Source organism: Gadus macrocephalus, chromosome 7 (assembly GCF_031168955.1).
Source record: "Gadus macrocephalus chromosome 7, ASM3116895v1".
In the NCBI taxonomy this organism is placed as follows: domain Eukaryota; kingdom Metazoa; phylum Chordata; class Actinopteri; order Gadiformes; family Gadidae; genus Gadus; species Gadus macrocephalus.
The window spans coordinates 10,978,175-10,999,005 of NC_082388.1; the positions used below are offsets into that span (position 1 = coordinate 10,978,175).

Below are 20,831 nucleotides of genomic sequence, written 5' to 3' on the forward strand. Positions count from 1 at the left end.
CCAGATTAGAGCATCGTTTTTTGTGCATGGTTAAACATGACTATCAATCATTATATAGGTCATTTATAGGTCATAAAAGTCGAAAAAGCATAATAGGTCCCCTTTAAGCAACTAATCATGCCATCAAACAGACACACGCCTGTCTTTAGTTTTGGTGTTTTGTAGATGGGGGGCCCTTGCTTGGTTTTCCCCTGGCATTGAAACGTTATGGAAATCCTGTATGTGACCACGAAGCAGTGTACACTAGGCTGCGGTTGTTGTGTGACAATCTGTTTTGTTTATTCCATGTCCCAGCTTGGTTTATCTCCGGTTCTTTTCTGTGGAGACGAAGCTGGTGGGGAAAAGCAGGAAAGGGACAGTCCTTTGCCTTCAGTAACAGAGGAGACCCCAGAGCAGGTTGTAGCTAGCCTGTGTGCTAGCCTAGAGGACTCTGTAGCTAGCCTGTCTGCTACCTCAGAGGAGGTTGTGGATGGCCTGCCTGCTCAAAGACACTGTGTCATTGAAAAAGGACCTCTGGGATTCGGCCTTGACTTTGACTCTGTCCAACACACTTCTGGGACCGTTGTCAGCCAGGTACTAAAAATAACACATATTGTCTTCAACATTTCCTATTTCTGTATTTTTCCCATGGTATTCTGGGACTGTAGGGGTGGTGAATGTTCCGATGCTAATATATGTGGACTGTATAATATGGGACAGTAATGGACTTTAATATGGGACTGAAATTCCCCCAAAATTGGGAATTTCAAGAAAAATACACCTTAGGGCGGAAAGTGAAACTAAATAAGCCAGAGGGTCGTTTACTATGAATAACATTCATCGCCCACCCAAAATGTGGTGGAGGGCCGTAGTTTGGGAACACTGGACATGGTAATATTGGGTACACCGTTCAGTGTTTAATGATGTGTGTGTGTGTGTGTGTGTGTGTGTGTGTGTGTGTGTGTGTGTGTGTGTGTGTGTGTGTGTGTGTGTGTGTGTGTGTGTGCGTGCGTGCGCGTGTAGGTGACTCCGGGGGGGCCTGGCCACAGAGCAGGACTGGCAGAAGGTGAGGTGGTCGTTGAGGTCAACGGACACAATGTTGAGAGGAAATACCTGGAAGATGTGCTCATGTTGGTGAAGGCAGGAGGGAAACATCTCTCCCTGGTGGTTAAGAATCAAAGTCACCACAGCAACGATCAGGATCAGACATGCTCTGGATTGGAATCTCATGACTCTGAGGTAAGGTAACAAATGATATTCTGAGCATCATTGAACAACTATATGGTGGTGACTTATTGTTGTTGTAATTTTTACTTCACAGGAGGAAGCTGGAGATTCATTTCTTTGAGAGATATTCTACAGGCATCAGTCAACGTGTAGGCCTACCCCTAAAACTACCCAAGGCACCATTACTGTGTCATATATATTATAATGAATCAATGATCAGACAAATATCTCAGACAAACTTTGAGTGATCTCAAATGTACAAATAAATGTATATTTAAATATATATTTATTATATATAAATATTTTAAAGAGCTGTTTTGTGGCAATGTTTATAGCAGAATATATACATATATATAGTACATCAACAAACATACACGATGTATTAACTGAATATAAAAGTATAAAAAAAACACTTTATATTATATTGAATTTGGATTCGGGTAAAAATAAAATATATGTATTTTAATAATTTGAATTGTGCTATCTTCTTCCATTGATATTCCCCCACTTATATTCTGTCTCTATGTAAGTTCACCAACTCAATTGAATTATTTATGTGTGTTGAAATGTTGTTCTGGTTGTTTGAGCGATATCTATTGTACATTTGTATTTTTGTTTTTATTCGTGTGTTGTAATCAGGGCGTCATTGCAAAAGAACGCCTGCTCTCAATGGCCTACCCTGAATAAATAAAAGTTAAATAAAATAAAAAACATGGTGCTGTTTCTTTATCCTCTTTCAAGCATACATACATGGACCTATTAAACTGTCTGTTAGGTTTCTTGGACGGGATGTAACTGGTAATTTCGTTGCTCTGTACTTGTGACGTGTGCAATGACAATAAAGTATATTCTAATACAGACAGCCGGTAGAGGCGCGCGTCCTATTTTAAGTCAGGCAGCTGTGTAGTCAGCTACTATTAGAGGGTCCTACTGGAGGTGACATTCAGTCGCAGATAGCAGCTAACGGGGGAGCTGTGAACATACAACAATAACGCAACATGGCACAGGCAGTACAGAAAATCGTGGCCAAAGTGCCGACATATATCGGCGGTAAGTTTTGCATATCTGTTCAGAAATAGCGGCTAGGCTGATCAATCTAAAAATCTCTAAAACGACTAACATTGAGATAATTTCACTACGCTAATGTCAGCCAACCGCATCGTGACCTATTCAGCATATGACATTTCGCCAGTGTAAACTGTACTTTGCATACGTGTAAGTAACCATGGGGAAAATACGAAGTTTAACTGAAGAGAATTATACTGCGTTACATGTCGATGATGCACGAGCCGAAACCTTGTGTAGTATAGGCTAGCTTTAGCTAGCAGCCTAAAACATGCAGACTTGTCCTGCGGTTCCTTGTGGCTCCGAAGCTCCTTGACAGCTCTGTGTCTCTGTGTCACAGCCGCCGTGACCTTCTCCAAGCCCAAGCTGGCCACCTTCTGGCACTACGCCCGGGTCGAGCTCGTCCCCCCTTCACCTGCCGAGATCCCCAAGGCCATCGAAGGAGCAGCGAACATCCTGAAGTCCTTCCAGTCTGGACGTCTGGGACAAACCACCGTCAAGGTGCGTTAGGAACTGGCGCCCCTGTATGTGGTGGTTCACCGGGTAGAGCGCGTACCATTAAGGCCCAGTCTTTACCGCAGGAACCGGGATCGATTCTTGCCCGTGGTCCTTGGCTGCATGTCTCCCATAGCTTCCTGCCCTAATCACTCTACAATACAAATGATTAAACTATTAAAGGATTAAATCAAAATCAAAAAAGGTGCGTTAAGACCTTGGTGATTAAGTCATGTAATGGCTCGGGTTGGCTTCGGCCTGAACTTGGGTATCAAAGAGATTCACCTTTTTCACAACACATTTGACTTGTTTTTATATAATTAGTCTTTGCTTAAAAAAATGCCCTGTTTCGTTTTATACATGGTTTGTGCTGTGTAAAAGTAGCAGAGCAAGCTGTTGATACTGGGTCTTTTCAATGTAACTGAAATTTGAAAAGATATTTTAGTTTAGTCTGCTTTAAGTGCAGATATGCCCCTGCAATTTGTATGAACCATGGCTATATGAACACACTACACGACCTACGGGGTCACCTTGTCTTTAAGTACTTTCCAATGTCATATTGAATGCTTTTAAATGAACTAAGGCCCCGTCCACACGAAGCCGAAACAGGCGAAGCCGTTACGGTTTCGATCTATCCGGTTTCGCAGTATCTCCGTAAAGACGAAGCCAAGCGAAACCGGGTAGATCTGTAGAAACGCTGTAGTACACTTTCCAGGCCTATAAGGAGCGCTGCTTCTGCTACAGAAATCCTTGTTGTTGTGAGTTCTGAGACTCCGCGGGCTTAACAGTCATTGGCTAGAGGGTCGAGGGGTGGGGCGATGACGTCATGGTTTACGGTTTCAGTCGGTTTCAGGCGTCCACACGAATCCAAAACGAAACCGGGTAGATTTGAAACCACCTCCGAGGGTGGTTTCAGAAGTTTGCGGTTTCGGTCAGCGGATTCGCCGGCTTCGTGTGGACGGAAGGCCGAACCGTACAAGACCTTTGCGGTTTCGCCATGAAATCGGCTTCGTGTGGACGGGGCCTAAGTACTCGTGCATGTGTCCTAAAAATGTCACTGATTCTTAGATATGCTGTGAACGGTTTTTCAGAAGGACACATGCGTGAGTCCTTGGTATTTCAGACTTTCATCTGTTGCAACATTGGAAAGCAGTTTACTATACCCTTTAGTTTTGCCCTAGTGTTCTGCTATGGCATTAGAATGTGTCACACAGTGTGATCATATGGGGCTTCGAGAGGCACATATGGGGAGACTTATTACCTTTTGCTAGTGCTTCAGAATGTTTCAGATGCCATGTGTTTATGAACGTGTACTGCATGGATAACGTATAAAGCAATATAAGTTCATTATTTCCATGAATGTAATGATGGAGGGTGTTGTGCAAGCTCTACAGAATATTTGATGGTACAGTTATCATGGGTAGTATGCTCGTATAGTTTTTTTAATTATTTAAATCTGATTCAAATAAAATACTGGGTTGAAGTTTATAATAATGGAATATTTAGTATTAATGCTTTATTAGAAAACCTTCTGCAGTGGGCTGAAGCAGTGTTAATAGGTCTGGCATGATGAGCTTTAATTAACCAGTCTGATTGACATTTACAATAATTGACTGGAATGTAAGAATCGACCTGTGGGAAGAAACCTATTTTCCACCCTGAATGCAGCATCCCTAACTGTCTCATTGTGTTTGTCCTCCCAGGATGCTGTGAGGAACGGACTGGTGTGCACCGAGGTGCTGATGTGGTTCTACATCGGAGAGTGCATCGGCAAGGGCGGTCTGATCGGCTACGCTGTTTAAAAGTTTTGGACTCTTCTGAAACCGTTTTGAGATTGTATTTCTCCTGAGCATTGTATGCTTAATCCCTTCACAAGTCCAGGGATCCAATAAATGTTTATTGTTTAAATGGTATGTTGTTGTGGTCCTTGCCAAACCTCAAAGGAGGGAATATCTGCATTTCATCCCATTCTACTCGGGAGACAGGGTAGTCGGTTCGCTAGGGTGTTCGACTCACAACCGGACGGAACCAGCTTGATCTCCAATCTCAACAACCTGCTTTTTTTTTTTTTTTGGAGAAAGGCCTAATCTCTCCCTGCTGCTAGCATCTACATGCTCCTTGATGTTTCTTCATTCACTCTGTTGCTTTTACTTCTAATGTAGTAAATGCTCTTATCCGTAATCGGTCACAATACCAACTAAGTCTGCCCGTATTGTGTCACATTCCTGAACACTAGATGGTCATGTGCACGCCTATCTTGTAATAAATGGCACCATTAGCATAGTTTCAGCTCCTGACCATTTTGCATTCCTTGTGAACATGGTTTACTTGTTCTATCATAACTTCATTCCAGAGTATTGCCATAATCTGCAGGATCTACAATATCTAAACTAATAAATGGGTGTGTCCTGGAATGCTGCTATACGATACATAATTTGAAAGGGTGTGTATTCTCCAGTTTAAAGGTGAGTCTTAAGATTAGTCATCTGTGCCAGCATTGCTCATATTGTGATTAGAATATGGGGAGTTGGATTCATTGTAATGTCACTCATTTGAAAAAAGTAAATGTATTAATCGTACATACTTGAGCCACTCAAGAGGGTGTTCATTTATATAAAACAATCCTTCACCTTTTTTTTTTTTTTTTTGCTATGTCGACGCAAATGACGCCTGCATCGTCAGGTGATCTAACTTGGAATATAAACAAATCTAAGACCCAATAGAATGCATTCATATGCAAAGGGGTTTCACCTCAATTGTAATTGCCAAGTTCCACTGGCTACCTCTGCGATAATTTGTCCTGTTTCAGATGGCCAATTGGAAAATAAATTACAATTTTATTATTATTTATATGTACATAAAACTGGTAAAACATCACTCCAACACCAGAGGCCAGTATGTTCCAAGAAACGTAACATAAGGACGTGTGGAAGACTTGTTACACTTCAAATTTTTTTTGAACTTCTTTTGCTTAAAGTGAACATTTTTTTCTCTAATTCCACGGGCGTCATGCTGGTCCTTTTTACACAATTTGGTTTAATTTCAAAGAAACAGCCTAATCTCAAGATATCGCTCTCACCGTCGCACAGCCACATTGGCTTCTTTTGTTCAAATTAAATTCCAATAAATAATAAAATTATATAGCACTTTATTGACAAATTGACCATTATAAATGAATATCCTGTCATATAAATGAGTGGTTATCTATACCATTACAGTACTTTAAATAAAAGGTGGAGGCAAAAAAATAGACTAACACTTCATAAACTTGCCGAGTACAGTTGTGAATATATTTTGCATGTGTTGCAGTAATACAAATTGCATCAAAATGCAAAAAAATAATTGCTTAGGTGTAGGAATATATACAATAGCATGCTGTAATACGCCTAATATTTCAGCTTGTGAAATATGTGCAATTCCATCGCAACTCTAAACTGAAGTACAGTTTAAAACGGCTGAAAAAGTAGACAAAAGGCATTTGCTTGGTACATTACATTCTATCATAAACACAGGCCACGTAACGAGACTGTTCAGGGACGTGAGGTCACTTCAGCTGACAGATCTTGACCGATGTGCCAACCCCGAAGCCAGGGTACAGAGGCTCGCCAAAGCGGGTCTCGAACCTATGCAGCAGGCTCATGCTGCCGCTGATGCTGTAGAAGGCCAGGACCCCCGCGGTGTGGTCCAGATACACCCCTATCCGTGGCGAATGCGGGCCGGACACGTTCTTGTCCACCCGATTGTGCCAGGCGGAGTAACCCGTGTCGGAGCAGAGCAAGCTCCAAGACTTGTCGTTATAGCCCAGCAGGCAGAGCGAGCCCTTGCCCTTGCGGCTGATGCCCTTGTAGGCCACGCCGATGGAGAACTCCCCGCTCCACTCGATCTCCCAGTAGAAGCGGCCACCGGACAGGGCCTCTCGGCACAGCACCTGGGCGAAGCTGTCGAAGCGCTCCGAGGTGTCGCTGTATGGCTGCAGGTCCCGCGTGCGGATCACCTTCTTGTTGCTGTCGGAGAGATGCAGCTCCCTGTAGGCCGTGTTGGGGTCCAGCTTCAGCTGGCAGAAGTCTAACGGGAGAAAAAAAAATCCATGTTGTTTAATACTCTCCCTCTCTGTGTGTGGTCATTATTTTACATGGTGGTGATGATGATCTTTCTTGATAAAGGTACTCACATTTGAGAAAGTCTGCCCTGGTTTTGGGCTCTGGTGGGGGAGCACTGTCCACTGTCATTATTTCTTTGCCTGGAGATGGAGGAATATTATATTCAGCAAATATGTAACCTTTTTTGTGTTTCTTTTTTTTTTTCAATGAAAATAAATACCAAACAAAAGTTTCCTTAAAATTAACACTATATTGACAAATATCAATTATGCTGCGCGTTCACCTCTGCTTCTTCTGTCCAATGTTCTCTCACTGCGGTTTGTTTGTAAGGTCTCCGTTGTGTAGGTTGGAACCTGTGTGTAGACTGGGACCTCGTTCACTGCAACGGAGAGACGGAACAAGTGTCATCAGCCTACTCGACACACCCAGCCAAGGTGTGTTTTGATAGCCAAACATTAAAACTTTCCCGCTAGCATTGCCTAGATTGTAGCCTAGCAAAAAGTGTCTGTGTTTGCGCGTGCGTGCGCGTGTGTCTATTTTCCCCACCTGACTTGGAGATCTTGAGGAGCTCCTCTCGGCCGTACTCCTCCAGCCGCTCTTTGATCTCAGACACGGCCTTCCTGGCGGTGGCGAAGGAGAAGTCTGGGTTCACCGTCACACGGGGGATGAAGCCGTCGTCCGTCGGCGTGCAGAGGTAGTTGAAGTTCTGCACAGATTGAAATCAAAACACTAGGTTAGTAAAACGTGATTGAAACTTCTGTGTTGCTAGTACGGACTACGGCGGTCGATCTCCAGTGGAACGCTGTTGACTTTTCAAACATGATTAATGACCGCAGGTTATGCAAAGCGACACAAAGATACTGGTGTGAAATCTTAACACAACATAGTTGTAACGTGAATGGTTTGTTGTTGCGAAGTTCTGCTTAACAGACTAATCGGAACTCTGACGTGAAACAGGTGTGATCAACACAGTAGTCTTTGGTGATCACACATTGGTAAAAGGTGAATCATGTGCGGTAACGTTAGTTCCCTCCCCCCCCCACACACACACAATCATCACTTAAATACTTAATTCTCTTACTAATCGACAGTTCAATGATCTTATGATCCTCTGGTTTGAAATTATCTCATTATCATACTCATGACTAACTTAGTCACACATTTGGGGATGAGCATAACTTAAAATGTATTTATTCTCCTTATTCCCCACATTGAGCTCCACCACTACTTCTTAAGCATGGTCTCTAATGAACAGCCAATGATACCCTAGTACTCGGTTTATTGTCATAAGCCAGAATTAGGCACCTGCAGGAAATGAATGTGGTCCTCAGTGCTGTAGAGCTGCTTTAGCCCCGCCTCCTTCTTCTTGAGCTCGTCGATCTCCTGCTCCAGGCGTTCCACCAGGGCCTCGGACTGGTTGAAGGCGGCCTTCTCATTGATGCCAATCAACTTGGTGACCTCTGTCCTCATCCTCTCGATGGAGCGAATCATTTCTTCGAACATCTTCTGACTCTCCACCATAGCTCTCTGGGCGGAGCTCTGTACCAGAACAGAAACAAACAGAACACACACACACACACACACACGCCCTGCGGTGTTAGTTTATGTACAATACATACCGTAACCTCATTGAGGGCTTAGTAACCATGACGACTGTAACCCAAGGTAGTTTGGAGTGTGTATTTACATTCACAGTTCCTTTCAATAACATCGATGGTTGCTTGATATGGTGTTAGACAGGGCGATGGTGGTTGATGTGGTACCAAGGTATAATCAGTTAAAAGTGAATTAATGGGAGTGAGTAAATGGGTTTTATGAGACAAACACGGTCTGCTTTACAGTTGACAGTTGGGCTAGCTTACCTTCAGGGAGTCCACGGAGGTCCTTAACTCATCCAGCTCCTTCATCCTCTCCTGGCACTTTTGTTTGATCTCGGCCTGAGAGACTCCCAGCAGTTTCTGTTGAGAGGAACCACTCTGTGTTATTTAACAGCCAAATGCGCAAATGGCTGTGGACGCGTCCTCCGGGCACTTCAGTCTTCTTGGAGCTCATTTGAATTAATGATTCCGAGAAAGATTCAGGTTTCTTTACTCTAGACAACCACTCCGTGTTTCATAATGGTACTCAACGGTTCCCTTTACCATGGATCGAGAATGTTTGCTTTACGGTGAAAAGCGAAATAACTTGAATTTCCATTTTGATCAGCATTTACATTAGCAACCAACCAATGTTTGGACGTCGGTTGCTATGTTAATGCTGATAAATACTGGGGGAAATTCTTCTCTTTTTATTCTCTGCTTTCATGTGAGGCAGAGATGAGAGGTGGTGTTGATGTGAGGGTGAATCGTAGGGGGAGAGGGGGAGGGGGGGTGTAATGGAATCTTGGCGCTGTCAGGAATGCGAGTCGAGCGCCGCACCAGGGTTTTTAAAGGTGCACACGGTATACAGGCGGGCAGAACAGAGGGCTCCTCATGCAGCCTTCACCCTAACCCACCGACCCATTCTTCTCAAGATAAGCTGGAGGAATGTGGAGAATCTGGGGGGAGGAGGGGTAAGAATCAGAGGGGGGGATGGGAGTGAGAGTGATTTTTTTTTTGGGGGGTGGGGGGGGGGTGGCGAAGGGAAGGGTGGGAGTAAGATGTGTGAGACTCTGATTGTAAATCCAAGGACGAGGGAAAACAGACTACCCATTTAGCTGCGAGAGTGGGAAATAGGATGGGCTGCTGCTTGATCTCGTCGAGATATCATTCATTTACCAATGGCCCTGGTGGAGCCACATCGCCGTGTATGTAAACCAAGGTTGAAATAATGAATAGTGCTCGTTTTTTTGGGGGAGGGCTGGTGTTTTTTTCGACCCCTTATCTCGCCTGCATTGCTTTGCAGACCATGTGACAGTGGAAGTTATTTGAGTTTCTGTGGTCATGGTTCAGAGATAACTACTACTGGCTCCTGAACATGAAGCACTAGAGACCTTGGCTCTGTCGTATTCCAGGTCTCTCCCTCGCACAAAAAACACACACACGGTTGGATAGAAGAATGTTGAAAGACTGTTTGGAGTAGTTTCACACCTGGGGCCCTCCCATCAAACCCCTCTTGGCTAACCACAGAGCGGCATTTTTTTTGGCGGTGAAATCCTGCTAGGCTTGCTGATAGCGTTCCTGATCTGGGTCAAAGTACAACACTGGCAATACAGTAAAGGAAGGGGAGGAAGGTGGTGGGGGAGGGGGGGAGGAAGGAGGGAGGGAGGGAGGGGGGGGGGGGTTTACCTCACAGCTGTCTTGGAACAATAAACTACCACATTGGTATTATCGTTGTCATTTTATGATCCTATAGTTTCATCCATTAACAACGTTGGGTTTGGGAATTGTGAATCTAAAGTTTGTGGTAGTAGGTAAGTCAATACTGGGTGGTCGCCCTGTCGAGTCAGAGTGCAGTTCCTGCCTCACAGCTGAACATACTGGGTTTAGGACAATGCAACACACTTTCCTTTCCTCAGGAATTTCCTGAACTCTCAAAGCCACTTGAGGCTTTAGCCTGGCTGTTCTTTTTTTTCTCTTTTCCGTCTCTTACCTGTTTCTCGCTGCGCTCCGCCTCGGCCGAGACGATGTCATGGCCCCGGTGCTCGCTGACGGTGCAGATGGCACAGATGCACATCTGATCCGTCCGGCAGAAGAGCTCCAGGGACTTCTGGTGCTGGGGGCAGATCTTCCTGTCCAGGTTCCCCAGCTCGTCCACCAGCTTGTGCCTCTTGAAGGTGGCCGACTCGTAGTGGGGCTTCAGGTGCTTCTCGCAGTACGACGCCAGGCAGTTCAGGCAGGACTTGACCGCCTTGAGTTTCTTCCCGGAGCAGAAGTCACAGGGGACGTCGGCCGGCCCGGCGTAGCTGTTGGCGGCGGGGCTGGGAGCGGCAGCGGCGGCGGCGGCGGGGCTGTGGACGTTTCCGTTGTTGAGGTTGAGGCCGCTCTTCTTGATCTTCTCGGCCACCAGGGTCAGCGTGGCGTTTGGCCTCAGCACGGGCCTCTGGGTGAAGGTGATCTTGCACTGGGGACAAATGTAGATCCCCGTGTAGTCTGCATCGTTCCAGTAGCCGCTGATGCAGTCCATGCAGAAGCTGTGGCCACAGGGGATGGCCACCGGGTCCCTCAGCAGGCTCACACATAGCGGACAGCTAAAGTAGTCTGAAGAGCTGGGCTCAGCCATGGCTGTGAGCAAAATAAACACTGAGCCGGTCCTGGGAGAGAGGAGGGAGTACGGAAAACAAACAGAAAACACGGTCGAGAGAGGTAGAGTGAGAGGGAGGGAGGGAGGGAGGGAGGGAGGGAAAGAGAGAGAGAGAGAGAGAGAGAGAGAGAGACTTCAGACTACACTTGGGAGCCCGCCCTCAGGAGTGTGGTACTGCCTGCCAGAGACAGGACCTACTTGTATTTCTGAATTCCAGGGGTTATTGATTGAAAGCAGACAAGGCCCTCCCCTTGTAGATGGGAGTGTGTGCCAATCCCAGCCCAGCTCAGATAAGCAGGTCGAGCAAAGGCTCTTGGCGGAGGTGGAGAGGGTGTGTCTAAAGGAAGGGGAAAAGACATGGGCGGGGAGGAAAGAAATGAATGAACTATGGGAGCCAAAACCTGAAGCCAGCCTTAGTCACAGAACACATTTCAAAGTGGGTAACATTGTCCAATGGTTTTACTTTTAGCTTTTTTACTATAATAATTTTTCTATATGCTATATATTTAGCTGCACTTTGTCACTCATCAACCAACACATTTAGCATTTGTGTCCATTGTAGGCTACAAAAATATGTTTTGTTTTTGGGAAGGGACAGTAACTGTTATGGCCCGTGTTGTAGTTTCGATGTAAGCTTTTGTGTCTCTCAGCCCAACCTAATTAGAGTCTCGTAGATAGCTGGGTTTGGTTGTCCAAGAGCAGTGCATTGCATGCACTGGTTGTAATATTTGCACTGTAGCTCGTCAGACGAGTTTGGTCACTTCTACAGGTGCATCCGTCGATGAGGAAATGGCATTCTGGAAGTTGAGAACAGAGAGCGAATGTGTACACTCAGGAAAAAGACTGAGGCGTACATACACATGCAAACGCACTCACTCAAAATGCACACGCAAACATGTTCACCATTGCTGTCAAGTTTGCAGACGTAAATATTTGAAATACTTCTACATTGTATTGTTGGTCACCCAAACATCCTGTTCATGCCATCTTGATTTTTGCAACCATCTCATGCCTACTAGTGGAAAGAATTCCTTCTGCTCTGTGCATAAGTGTCTGCTGACATCATCGGCCCTCATTAGCATTTCCTTTGGGCCGGGTCCATTGTTTCTGTGGTGATACACTTCCTATGCAGGTTTCGTGTATTTTAACCGTTCACATGAAAGTCACTTTGAAGCGTAATATTGTTAGTGTTTGTGTTTTAGTGTGGTGGCCGAAAGACCAAAAAACGAAACATTGTTGGTTTTTACATTCCAATGTAAAGAATTTGTTGTCCCCTCCTTTTTGTATACTTGTTGCATCACTTCAAAGCCAGTTTCCCCCCTCTCCTTATATGGTCAGGTTTAAGATCAGACGCTGGTGCTTCACTTTCTTTTGGAGGGATTAAGAGATTACTCTTCATCTACTCTGTAGAAGATGTAGTGGTTCTGTGTTGAATGATTAACTGGTGGAGAGAGCAACAGAGAGGGTTTGGATAGGTACTCGGTATTCAACAGCTTCGATTTAGGTGAGAAAAAAACTGTCTTTTACCTGCCATAGAGAACGAATAGAGATAACCTAGTAAAAGTTACCTCTTTAGAAAATATCAATGATACCATACATCAATAATACTTTCATTTGTATCAATAGAAAAGTAATTCCAATTAAATTCGCTCAAAAGTATTTCAACACCTTTCCAAAAATGCAATACCAAGATAAATCCCGACCCTCACTCTAATCCAAGTTCATGGGTCGACTGTCTTTTGGGTCAAAGGGCGTTGTGCAGAGTGCTCTTACGTTAACTTAGTGGGGAAGCGAGGAACAAGATGGGGGGCTGCTTGAGCATGGAGAGCGGGCCAGGAGGCCGGGAGGCGCTGTGTGTTATTGACGGGCCCATGAAAGCATGAGGTGCTGTGGGGGGGGGGGGGGGGGAACAATGGTGGCTTTGTAGCTCGGAGTGGAAACACAAGGTGAAGAATAGGAGGAGCAGTGGTGGCCGCGCAGGCCTGGTTTGCAACAACAGGATGCATGGCCACTATAAAGCATGCGTTGTCGAGACCTCACCCCCATCCCCATCCCCATCCCCCCCTGCCCCTGCGACTCAGTCCAATGCTTCGACCCGAGACCAAAGCCTGGATTAAGCAAGGAGGTGTTTGTTATAAGACAAGAATTTTCCAGAGAAGATTCATGAGTAAAACCGTATACTATACACGGAAGGAGGAACTGCTGCATTTATATCTCTGATAAATCGTTATACCTTTGAGTTTTTTTAAGATATTAAAGGCCTTTACCGGTCGTCAATATACTAGGGGATATGAAACCATGCGTCAAAATAACAGTGAATTTTCCTAAACTTTCGCCCCACTTTGAAAAATAAATATAATAATTTCTTAGCGTTTGGTCATAGCTCCATATTCAAGTGTCCATTGCATTATCATAGATCCACCCTCCTCAATGTTGTTAATTTATAGGTGGTGGTGATTTAGTTATGAATTACAATAACTGTAACGGCAACATCTTTTTTTTATGTTTATAGTTTCATGGTCCCAAAGTTCACTTGACACATCGGTTCAAGTGTTTTACTACATCAGTCAGAGAACAAAGACCGTATTACTTCGTATAGTATCCTGAAGCCCTTGAGGGGCATTGGGTGTCCTTTGAAATATAACCTTATGATGAGATGAATACAGGTGTGCAACTTTTAAAGATGGCATTGACTTACCCTAGCTTTGCCTAATCCTCATATATTTTGGTACATCAACATGACATGCAAATTTCCTGTAGTAAATGTGATGGCATGGTAATATGACAAGGAAAGAAAACTCTATGATAAACAACGCATTGTATTTTGTATAGTGGCAGTCAAGAACATTATTTGGAATATAATGTATCTAGGGTAAAACAAAAAAAAATGATTTCCCCCCCCCCCAAAAAAATTTCTTGCTGTTTTTTGCTTAATATTTAGTTAAAATATGAATTACAATATTTATTAAAATATATTAAATCCAATATTTCTCTTCAAGTAAACAATAAAGGTAAATCTCGGAAGCATCTAACAATGATGAATAAACAAAAATGACTCAGATGTTGACCCGAGATTGACCGCGTGGGCCGTAAGAAAACATGACGGTAAAATTTGTGGATGACACCACCTCTCCGAGGCGTGCCATGCTGCTGTTGATGAATAGCAGGAGCCTGCAAAGTGCTGGGCTCTAGGCTCGGCTGGTGCCGCGCGCACGCACGCACGCTTGGCCCCCAAACACAATGGAATCTGTTCAGCCTGGCCCTCCTGTTATCTGGACTGTCAAGCGTAGTCACATTCCACCCTTGGTTTACACAACCCTGATACTCTGCATGTTGAGGAGGAGGAGCCCAGAGAGAGTTGGGGAGGGTGGGGGGGGGGGATACAATAAGAAAGGGAAACATTACTTGCAAATGGCCACGGTACTCTTAATTGCTTGGATTTGACTTTTTCGTTTGTTTCTGAAAAAGGGATGATGGTTTTAGTTAATTAGAAGTCAAAGGTAATAAAGTGGAACGTAAAACAGGGTTGATGATTAACGGCTCACCATTCCCAAAGAAGGTGAAACTTGGTTTGTGTCTCACTTATTCAAGAGGAAGGTTTGTTGAAACCCGGTCAACAACTCTCTATTAGGCAGGTAAAAAGGTTGGTCATGCTATAAACACTGCTTTTGTGATCAGACAATGGTGTGTGCATTTTAAAGGATTTAATTTAATTGACCGGCAACTTTAAGCTATATGATCAATGTACAATGCACACCCCAGCTGTAAAAGAAAATCAAATTGTGGGAAATATTTATATAATTAAATATAACAAATCTGATCTTAATATGACTATATTCCAAAATGTGAATGTAAATTGTCAATACGGCTCTATTTTTGACTAGGCGTATCTATGCTCTGTGGTATATGCTTGGAATCCAATGTGCATGTATCCAATTTGTAACACTTGTCTGAAGTGTTCAGTGGCACAGTCAAGAATTCTGAAGCGGCCATTTCTTCCGTGCTGTCATTCCCTTCATTTCACCTCGGTTCCGCATTCAGAAGCCTATCTGGTTGCAGTGTTTATTCTCTCCTCACCTGGCCCAACCCTCTGTTTAACTGGTATCGGCTCAACCAGTTTAGCCTCCGCCTCTATTTACTCTATATAACGTGTGCCTGTACTACCTGTCTGATTAGATTGTCACTTTGCCCCGACACACTCAAGGGCACACACCTCCAACGGAAGCTCTCCGCCTGCATTGGGGAAAAAACACAATCCACCGACCAACAAACAAACCCCCCTGATCCTCGCGTCGCCCAGATGGACCACGACCACGACCACGACCACTGCCACCTGTGCAAGGAGTCCCTCCGGGACCCCGTGTCCATCCCGTGCGGACACGTATTCTGCTCCATCTGCCTGAAGACCTACTGGGACCACACCGACCCGTCCGGCTCCTTCCTCTGCCCCCAGTGCCGCGTCTCGTACAACAAGAGGCCCACGCCGCGCCGGGTCGGCAGCTCGCGCTACGCCTCCTTGCCCCCCCGCTCCTCCTCCGAGGCCTTCCCTCCCCCGCCGCCGTCCCCCGACTATAATGGAGGCGGCGGCGGCGGCGGCGGCAGCGGCGGCTACGCGGGGGCCCAGGACGTGGGCTGTGACATCTGCGTGGGCAAGAAGCACAAGGCGGTCAAGTCGTGCCTCATGTGCCTGGCGTCGTACTGCGAGAAGCACCTGAAGCCCCACTACGAGTCGGCCACCTTCAAGAGGCACAAGCTGGTGGACGAGATCGGCCACCTGGACCGGCAGATCTGCCCCCAGCACCAGAAGGGCCTGGAGCTCTTCTGCAAGACGGACCAGATGTGCATCTGCGTGCTGTGCACCGTCAAGGAGCACAAGGGCCACGACATGGTGTCGGCCGAGCAGGAGCGGGCTGAGGAGCAGGTAGGACCCCTCTCTCTCTCTCTCTCTCTCCCCCCCACTGTTGCTGTCTCTTTATCGAACGAGGACTGCATGTAGAGGTGCTGCTGACGCGATGGTGTGTCAGTCACGCTGTACGTTCTGTTAAACCTACGTCAGGTCTATTTATACAAGGATGCGGTTCTGCTATCGTTTGCGACCGAACGAAATGCAAATGTTTCGCTGTTGCTGTTGAGCTGGATGAGCAGGGTGAGCTGACGGTTAGAAATACATAAAGAAGGAAATGCTTTTGCTCTATGAGTTTGTTCAGTTAACGTGGGTCTGCTGTTGGCGACCTAAATGCAACGTGACTCTCACTGGACTCTGGCTCCGCTTGCCGTGTTAGTTCTTGCTGATAACTTCCAGTGTAATCTCCCGATCACTTGATCACAGGGCAGCATTGTTCTAATGTAATCTTCTCCACCTGTTTATGTTCTTTTTCTCTTTCCATAGCAACGGCTGGGCGCCACCCAGGCCGAGATCCAGGAGAGGATTCATGACCGCATGAAGCAGATGGAGGAGCTGAAACAGGCGGTGGACTCACTCAAGGTGTGTAAGCCCAAAGAAATCGCAAGAAATACGAAAACAAAAACATTCCGCCTTCTTGGACATTTCGTTACGCAATCGTAACGACGGCGATCTATCTGTCTCTGCTATCAATCAGTGACTGCAGCAGTAAAACCAGTGTCTGCCCTTACGACATTCCTGACCTGGGGATCTCATGTGTTTCCCTCCTCCTCTTCGTCCAGAGCTCGGCCCAGCAGGCCATGCAGGAGTGCGAGAAGCTCTTCAGCGACATGCTGCGCTCCATCGAGAAGATGCAGCAGGAGATGTCCAAGCTGATCTCGTCCAACAAGAGGGCGGCGCTCAGCAACGCCGAGGGTCACATGGACCGGCTGACCCACGAGATCGCCGACCTGAAGCGCCGCGACAACGAGATCACGCAGCTGTCCCGCACCGAGGACCACATCCACTTCATCCAGGTAGCCCCCGGTGATCCATAATAAAACCACTTTATTACTATAGAAACGAAAGGCTAAACAAGTCATTCAATGCAATAAAGTGGAATTATTTTATTACATACGGTGCTGATACAATGGCTTTCCCACACTTCCGTGCATCTCCGGCATAGGGTATGCCTCTTCTGTTGCCTCTTCTGCCACCGGCCAATGAGTGTGTGTGTTTGTGTTCCCCTCTCCCCTAGAGCTACCAGATGCTCATCGCCCAGACGGATGCGGAGGAGCTACCCACCGTCAGCGTCAACCCCTACTTCTCCTTCGGCCAGATCACCAAGTCCGTCTCTGACATCAAGCAGCAGCTCAGCGAGTTTGGCAACGAGGAGCTGGTCAAGATGGCCAAGACAGGCGAGTGGAGACCCGTGACCACACGGGGTTTATCAGGGATAAAGTGTCCCAATCGTCATAACAATAACCCATGATGTTTTCTAACCAAACCTCTTCTTGTCACTGCAGTTAACAAGATGCCGTTCTGTCAGCTGGAGGATAAGGAGGGCAAGAGAAGGTCTACGATCAAAGGTCAGCCATGTTGAACTTGTAGTTTGTGTACGACGAAACCTGTGCTGTAATAATGGTATTGGCCCAGAGCCAGGACACTGATGTAGAGTTTCATTCTTACACTCTCTATCATAAACATGTTGTGCAACTTGATTTATTTTGGATGTAGTCATGGCAACCATGTAATTATTTGCGGGCAAGGTCCCCTTGTGTGGCCTCAACGCTTCCTTATCGTCCTCAGATATTTGGTCAGCATTTGGAAACAAAAGGAGCTTTTCTGTAATCTTTCTAGAGAAAAAACCTAGCGATTTGGAAAAATGCTTCTTAAAAAAAAAGATTATGTATGTTTAAAACATACATAATCTTTTCCCATTTTTATGCTTAATAATGGTTTGTAGGCCTACGTTTAACACTTTCACTTGGCTTTGCTAAATAATATAACTTTTGAGAATTGTTTCTTTACTCATTCGATATTTCTGAGAAATGACTAAATGATACATGTTTCTTTATCCTTGTATCAGCTACCACAGCTGATGAAGTGGCCGTGTACCGATCAATGCCCACCCAGGAACCCAAGCACAGGGAAGACTTCTTAAGATGTGAGTTATATTCCCTGGCACAAACACAGGTCCCACATACAATTGATCTAGTAGTATTTGAACGCATGAACCAAACCAAATACAAAAAACATTATTCAATCATTCATTAACTTCTTCTGAGGGAATGTTCTGAGGCAATTCTGGGGTTATGTTTGTTTTATTGTCAAGGCCCCTGGGAACGCATAACACAGGAGAATTGTTAGTTCCCCACCAGCCTGGCTGTTTACCTTCAACTGTTAGCTTCTTTAGTACAATTACATTGAATCTTATTTTTTGCCCAAAACACACAAACATATATACCAAGATAATATATACCTGATTATTGTGGGACCTTCATCAAATGAATGAATGAATTGCAAATGATGCTTTTTGTATTAATGCCACTGCTCTTTTCTGGATGTTACATACACCAGAAAACTGAACCACTACACAGAGCAAAAACCGTGTGGCTGCTTTTACAAAGTTCCACTAAAGTGCAGACATTAGCGCTAATTGGAGCTAATGTCTTTCAGTCGGCAAGGGAAGTGCGATCAGATACAAAATGGCAGAATTAAGATAAGACTGGCAGTTAGTCACGCATTGCTATGTGAGCTGATAATGCTGTTGCATGCCATTCTCGTAACAGCAGGGGTGCTTTGTAGCATAAAGCTAAAATTACTATTTTGGAGAAGAAACTCCTTGGCTTGGCAACGGCTTGCAAGCAAAATGCTCAAGCTCAATGCATGCCCGTTTGTAGTGAACACAGGGTTCAAAATAAACACCTGCCACCGGCCAATGATGGATACATTTGACCGTTTGGCAGGTCGGTTGTCCCACATTGGCAGGTCAAAAGACACAATTCTAAAAGAGTAAATATTTGGACCCTGGGGGAACATCACAAACCTTTCTGAAACCTCTGGCATTCCAGATGATAGGCCAGCCAGGTCTGGCCGGACCCGCCGGGTCACCCACCAGCTGTGACCGGCTGGGATGGGGGTCTCACATCAGCAGGCAGGTGACATCCATCCCCCCGGGGAACGCTGTGCTGCGTCTACAGCCCCGGGGCTGAACACCAGCACTATAACACTTAGTAGTAAATATCTAACAGGACTAACCCTTGGCCTGGCAATGATTTATTTAACTGCTGCTGGGATGGGATGCCGGGGGGACGAGATGGTGTGTATATAACGGTTTAGCATGTGTACAATATCATAAACTTTGTTTGTGATACGCTAATCCGTACTAAACTCTGTCTGGTGTCGGCTCTGAGGAGGAAACTTAACAGTGTGTAGCAGCAGTGCGCTCATGAGCGAACGTCCTTTCTGTTCTCCAGTCGCCTGCGCGCTGACCCTGGACCCCAACACGGCCTACCGGCAGCTGTACCTGTCCCGGAGCAACCGGAAGGCGGCCCTGAAGCGGGACCCGCAGGCGTACGGGGACAGCCCCGCCCGCTTCGACTGCCTGCCCCAGGTGCTGTGCAAGGAGCCGTTGTCGGGCGGGCCCTTCTACTGGGAGGTGGACTGGAGCGGCGAGGGGGCGGCCCTGGGGATCACCTACAAGGGCATCAAGCGCACGGGCTACGGGGACACCTGCCGCATCGGCTACAACCGCAAGTCCTGGAGCCTGTTCTGCTCGGACAGCAGCTACTCGGCGCGCCACAGCAAGGACCAGCTGGAGATCAACGCGCCGTACGCGCCGCGCATCGGCGTGTTCCTGGACCACGCCGGCGGCACGCTGGCCTTCTACAGCGTGGGGGACACCATGACGCTGATCCACCGCTTCAAGGCCTCCTTCAGCGAGGCCGTGTACGCCGGCTTCTGGGTCTGGTACGAGTCGGCCATCACCATCGGTCAGCTGTGAGGACGGCGCCGGCAGGGCAGCCCAGCCATCAATGATCATCTGTGATTTGTTTTGTTGTTGTTGTTGAGGATATAGATTATATGAGGAGAAAGAATATATGTGTGTGTATACTAAGGAAGATAAGAAGTTGGAGTTATATAGGCGGAGAGAGACAGAGGTGGTGTAAAAATGACATTTAATGTGATATTGACGGATCCAAGTGTACACAGAAGATGATTTTTGTTGACGATGGTTTTCTACTTAGACAAATTTAGGATGTGTAAATCGCATATGATTCATAAAGCGTTGTATTGTACTTACTGGAATGTTTCACAGGCTCTATCGTCTATGTGATGTGATCGATCAATGAATATTTAAATGCCAATTGAAATTTTTATATATTTGCAAATAAAAGGAAATTGTATCACACAGTTTGTTTTCTGCTTTCATGTTTCAAGTGCCCTCGTATATCTCTAAATTAACGCATACGCATGTATTACATTGTATTTGTGTAGATCTACATAAACGTCTAAAGTTTCATTAACCTGACAACCTAAGTAATTCATTATTTCTTATAAATAATAGAAAGTCAAAAAGGGTTAACACTGTCATTTTATCAAAAACATATCTTAATACGCACATTTATTTGAAAAGTTCAGCTGGCTCAATCTAACATCCTAGGAAAAACAGCTACCCCTGGTGGAGCTATCTTTAACAGAGGAACGACCTTGTTTTCATATGAAATAGTCGTTCGGCCCAAATTCGAATATGATAAATGAGAAAAAAATATTGTAGCTTTTATGCATGCAATTCTTCTTATTTATTAAACAAATAGTTGATTGCATAATGTGGCGGTTTATTTGTCGTTGGTAAGTCA

The 20,831-nt window shown here is 45.6% G+C and overlaps 4 protein-coding genes across 7 annotated transcripts in view; 3 read left to right on the top strand and 1 right to left on the bottom strand.

The window, feature by feature from the left end:
• The window catches only part of nherf4b (NHERF family PDZ scaffold protein 4b), a 205,643-nt gene that overhangs the window by 5,553 nt on the left and 179,259 nt on the right, over window positions 1–20,831 (top strand). The window contains exons 8-10 of one of the 2 annotated variants that reach the window (XR_009526627.1): window positions 295–573; window positions 1,003–1,218; window positions 1,301–1,474. Coding sequence is in view for 1 of the 2 variants with exons in the window: in XM_060056701.1 (XP_059912684.1) it covers window positions 295–573; window positions 1,003–1,218; window positions 1,301–1,327 (522 nt within the window). In the remaining variant the exon portion in view is untranslated. Of the gene's footprint in view, window positions 1–294; window positions 574–1,002; window positions 1,219–1,300; window positions 1,476–20,831 lie in introns of those variants that run through there. The other variant, XM_060056701.1, reaches the window with a different exon arrangement.
• atp5l (ATP synthase, H+ transporting, mitochondrial F0 complex, subunit g) lies at window positions 2,096–4,674 on the top strand. The gene is made up of 3 exons (XM_060056663.1): window positions 2,096–2,256; window positions 2,612–2,772; window positions 4,470–4,674. Exons 1-3 carry the CDS (start codon window positions 2,205–2,207, stop codon window positions 4,566–4,568), a joined length of 312 nt encoding a protein of 103 aa, XP_059912646.1. The 5' UTR covers window positions 2,096–2,204; the 3' UTR covers window positions 4,569–4,674.
• Window positions 5,746–11,282, bottom strand: ftr82 (finTRIM family, member 82). The gene is made up of 7 exons (XM_060056657.1): window positions 10,437–11,282; window positions 8,729–8,824; window positions 8,172–8,405; window positions 7,413–7,572; window positions 7,150–7,245; window positions 6,938–7,006; window positions 5,746–6,831 (listed from the first exon to the last, which is right to left on the bottom strand). The coding sequence occupies exons 1-7, from the start codon at window positions 11,064–11,066 to the stop codon at window positions 6,311–6,313; spliced, it is 1,806 nt and encodes a 601-aa protein (XP_059912640.1). The 5' UTR covers window positions 11,067–11,282; the 3' UTR covers window positions 5,746–6,310.
• Window positions 7,213–20,379, top strand: ftr83 (finTRIM family, member 83). 3 transcript variants are annotated; one of them, XM_060056660.1, is made up of 8 exons: window positions 7,213–7,300; window positions 15,292–16,008; window positions 16,477–16,572; window positions 16,773–17,006; window positions 17,228–17,387; window positions 17,496–17,558; window positions 18,059–18,136; window positions 19,449–20,379. In XM_060056660.1, the coding sequence occupies exons 2-8, from the start codon at window positions 15,388–15,390 to the stop codon at window positions 19,973–19,975; spliced, it is 1,779 nt and encodes a 592-aa protein (XP_059912643.1). In that variant the 5' UTR covers window positions 7,213–7,300; window positions 15,292–15,387; the 3' UTR covers window positions 19,976–20,379. The 3 variants fall into 3 exon arrangements, with proteins under 3 accessions (XP_059912643.1, XP_059912642.1, XP_059912644.1); XM_060056659.1 differs by lacking the exon at window positions 7,213–7,300 and adding an exon at window positions 7,510–7,599; XM_060056661.1 differs by lacking the exons at window positions 7,213–7,300; window positions 19,449–20,379 and adding an exon at window positions 19,044–19,442 and having other exon boundaries at window positions 15,155–16,008.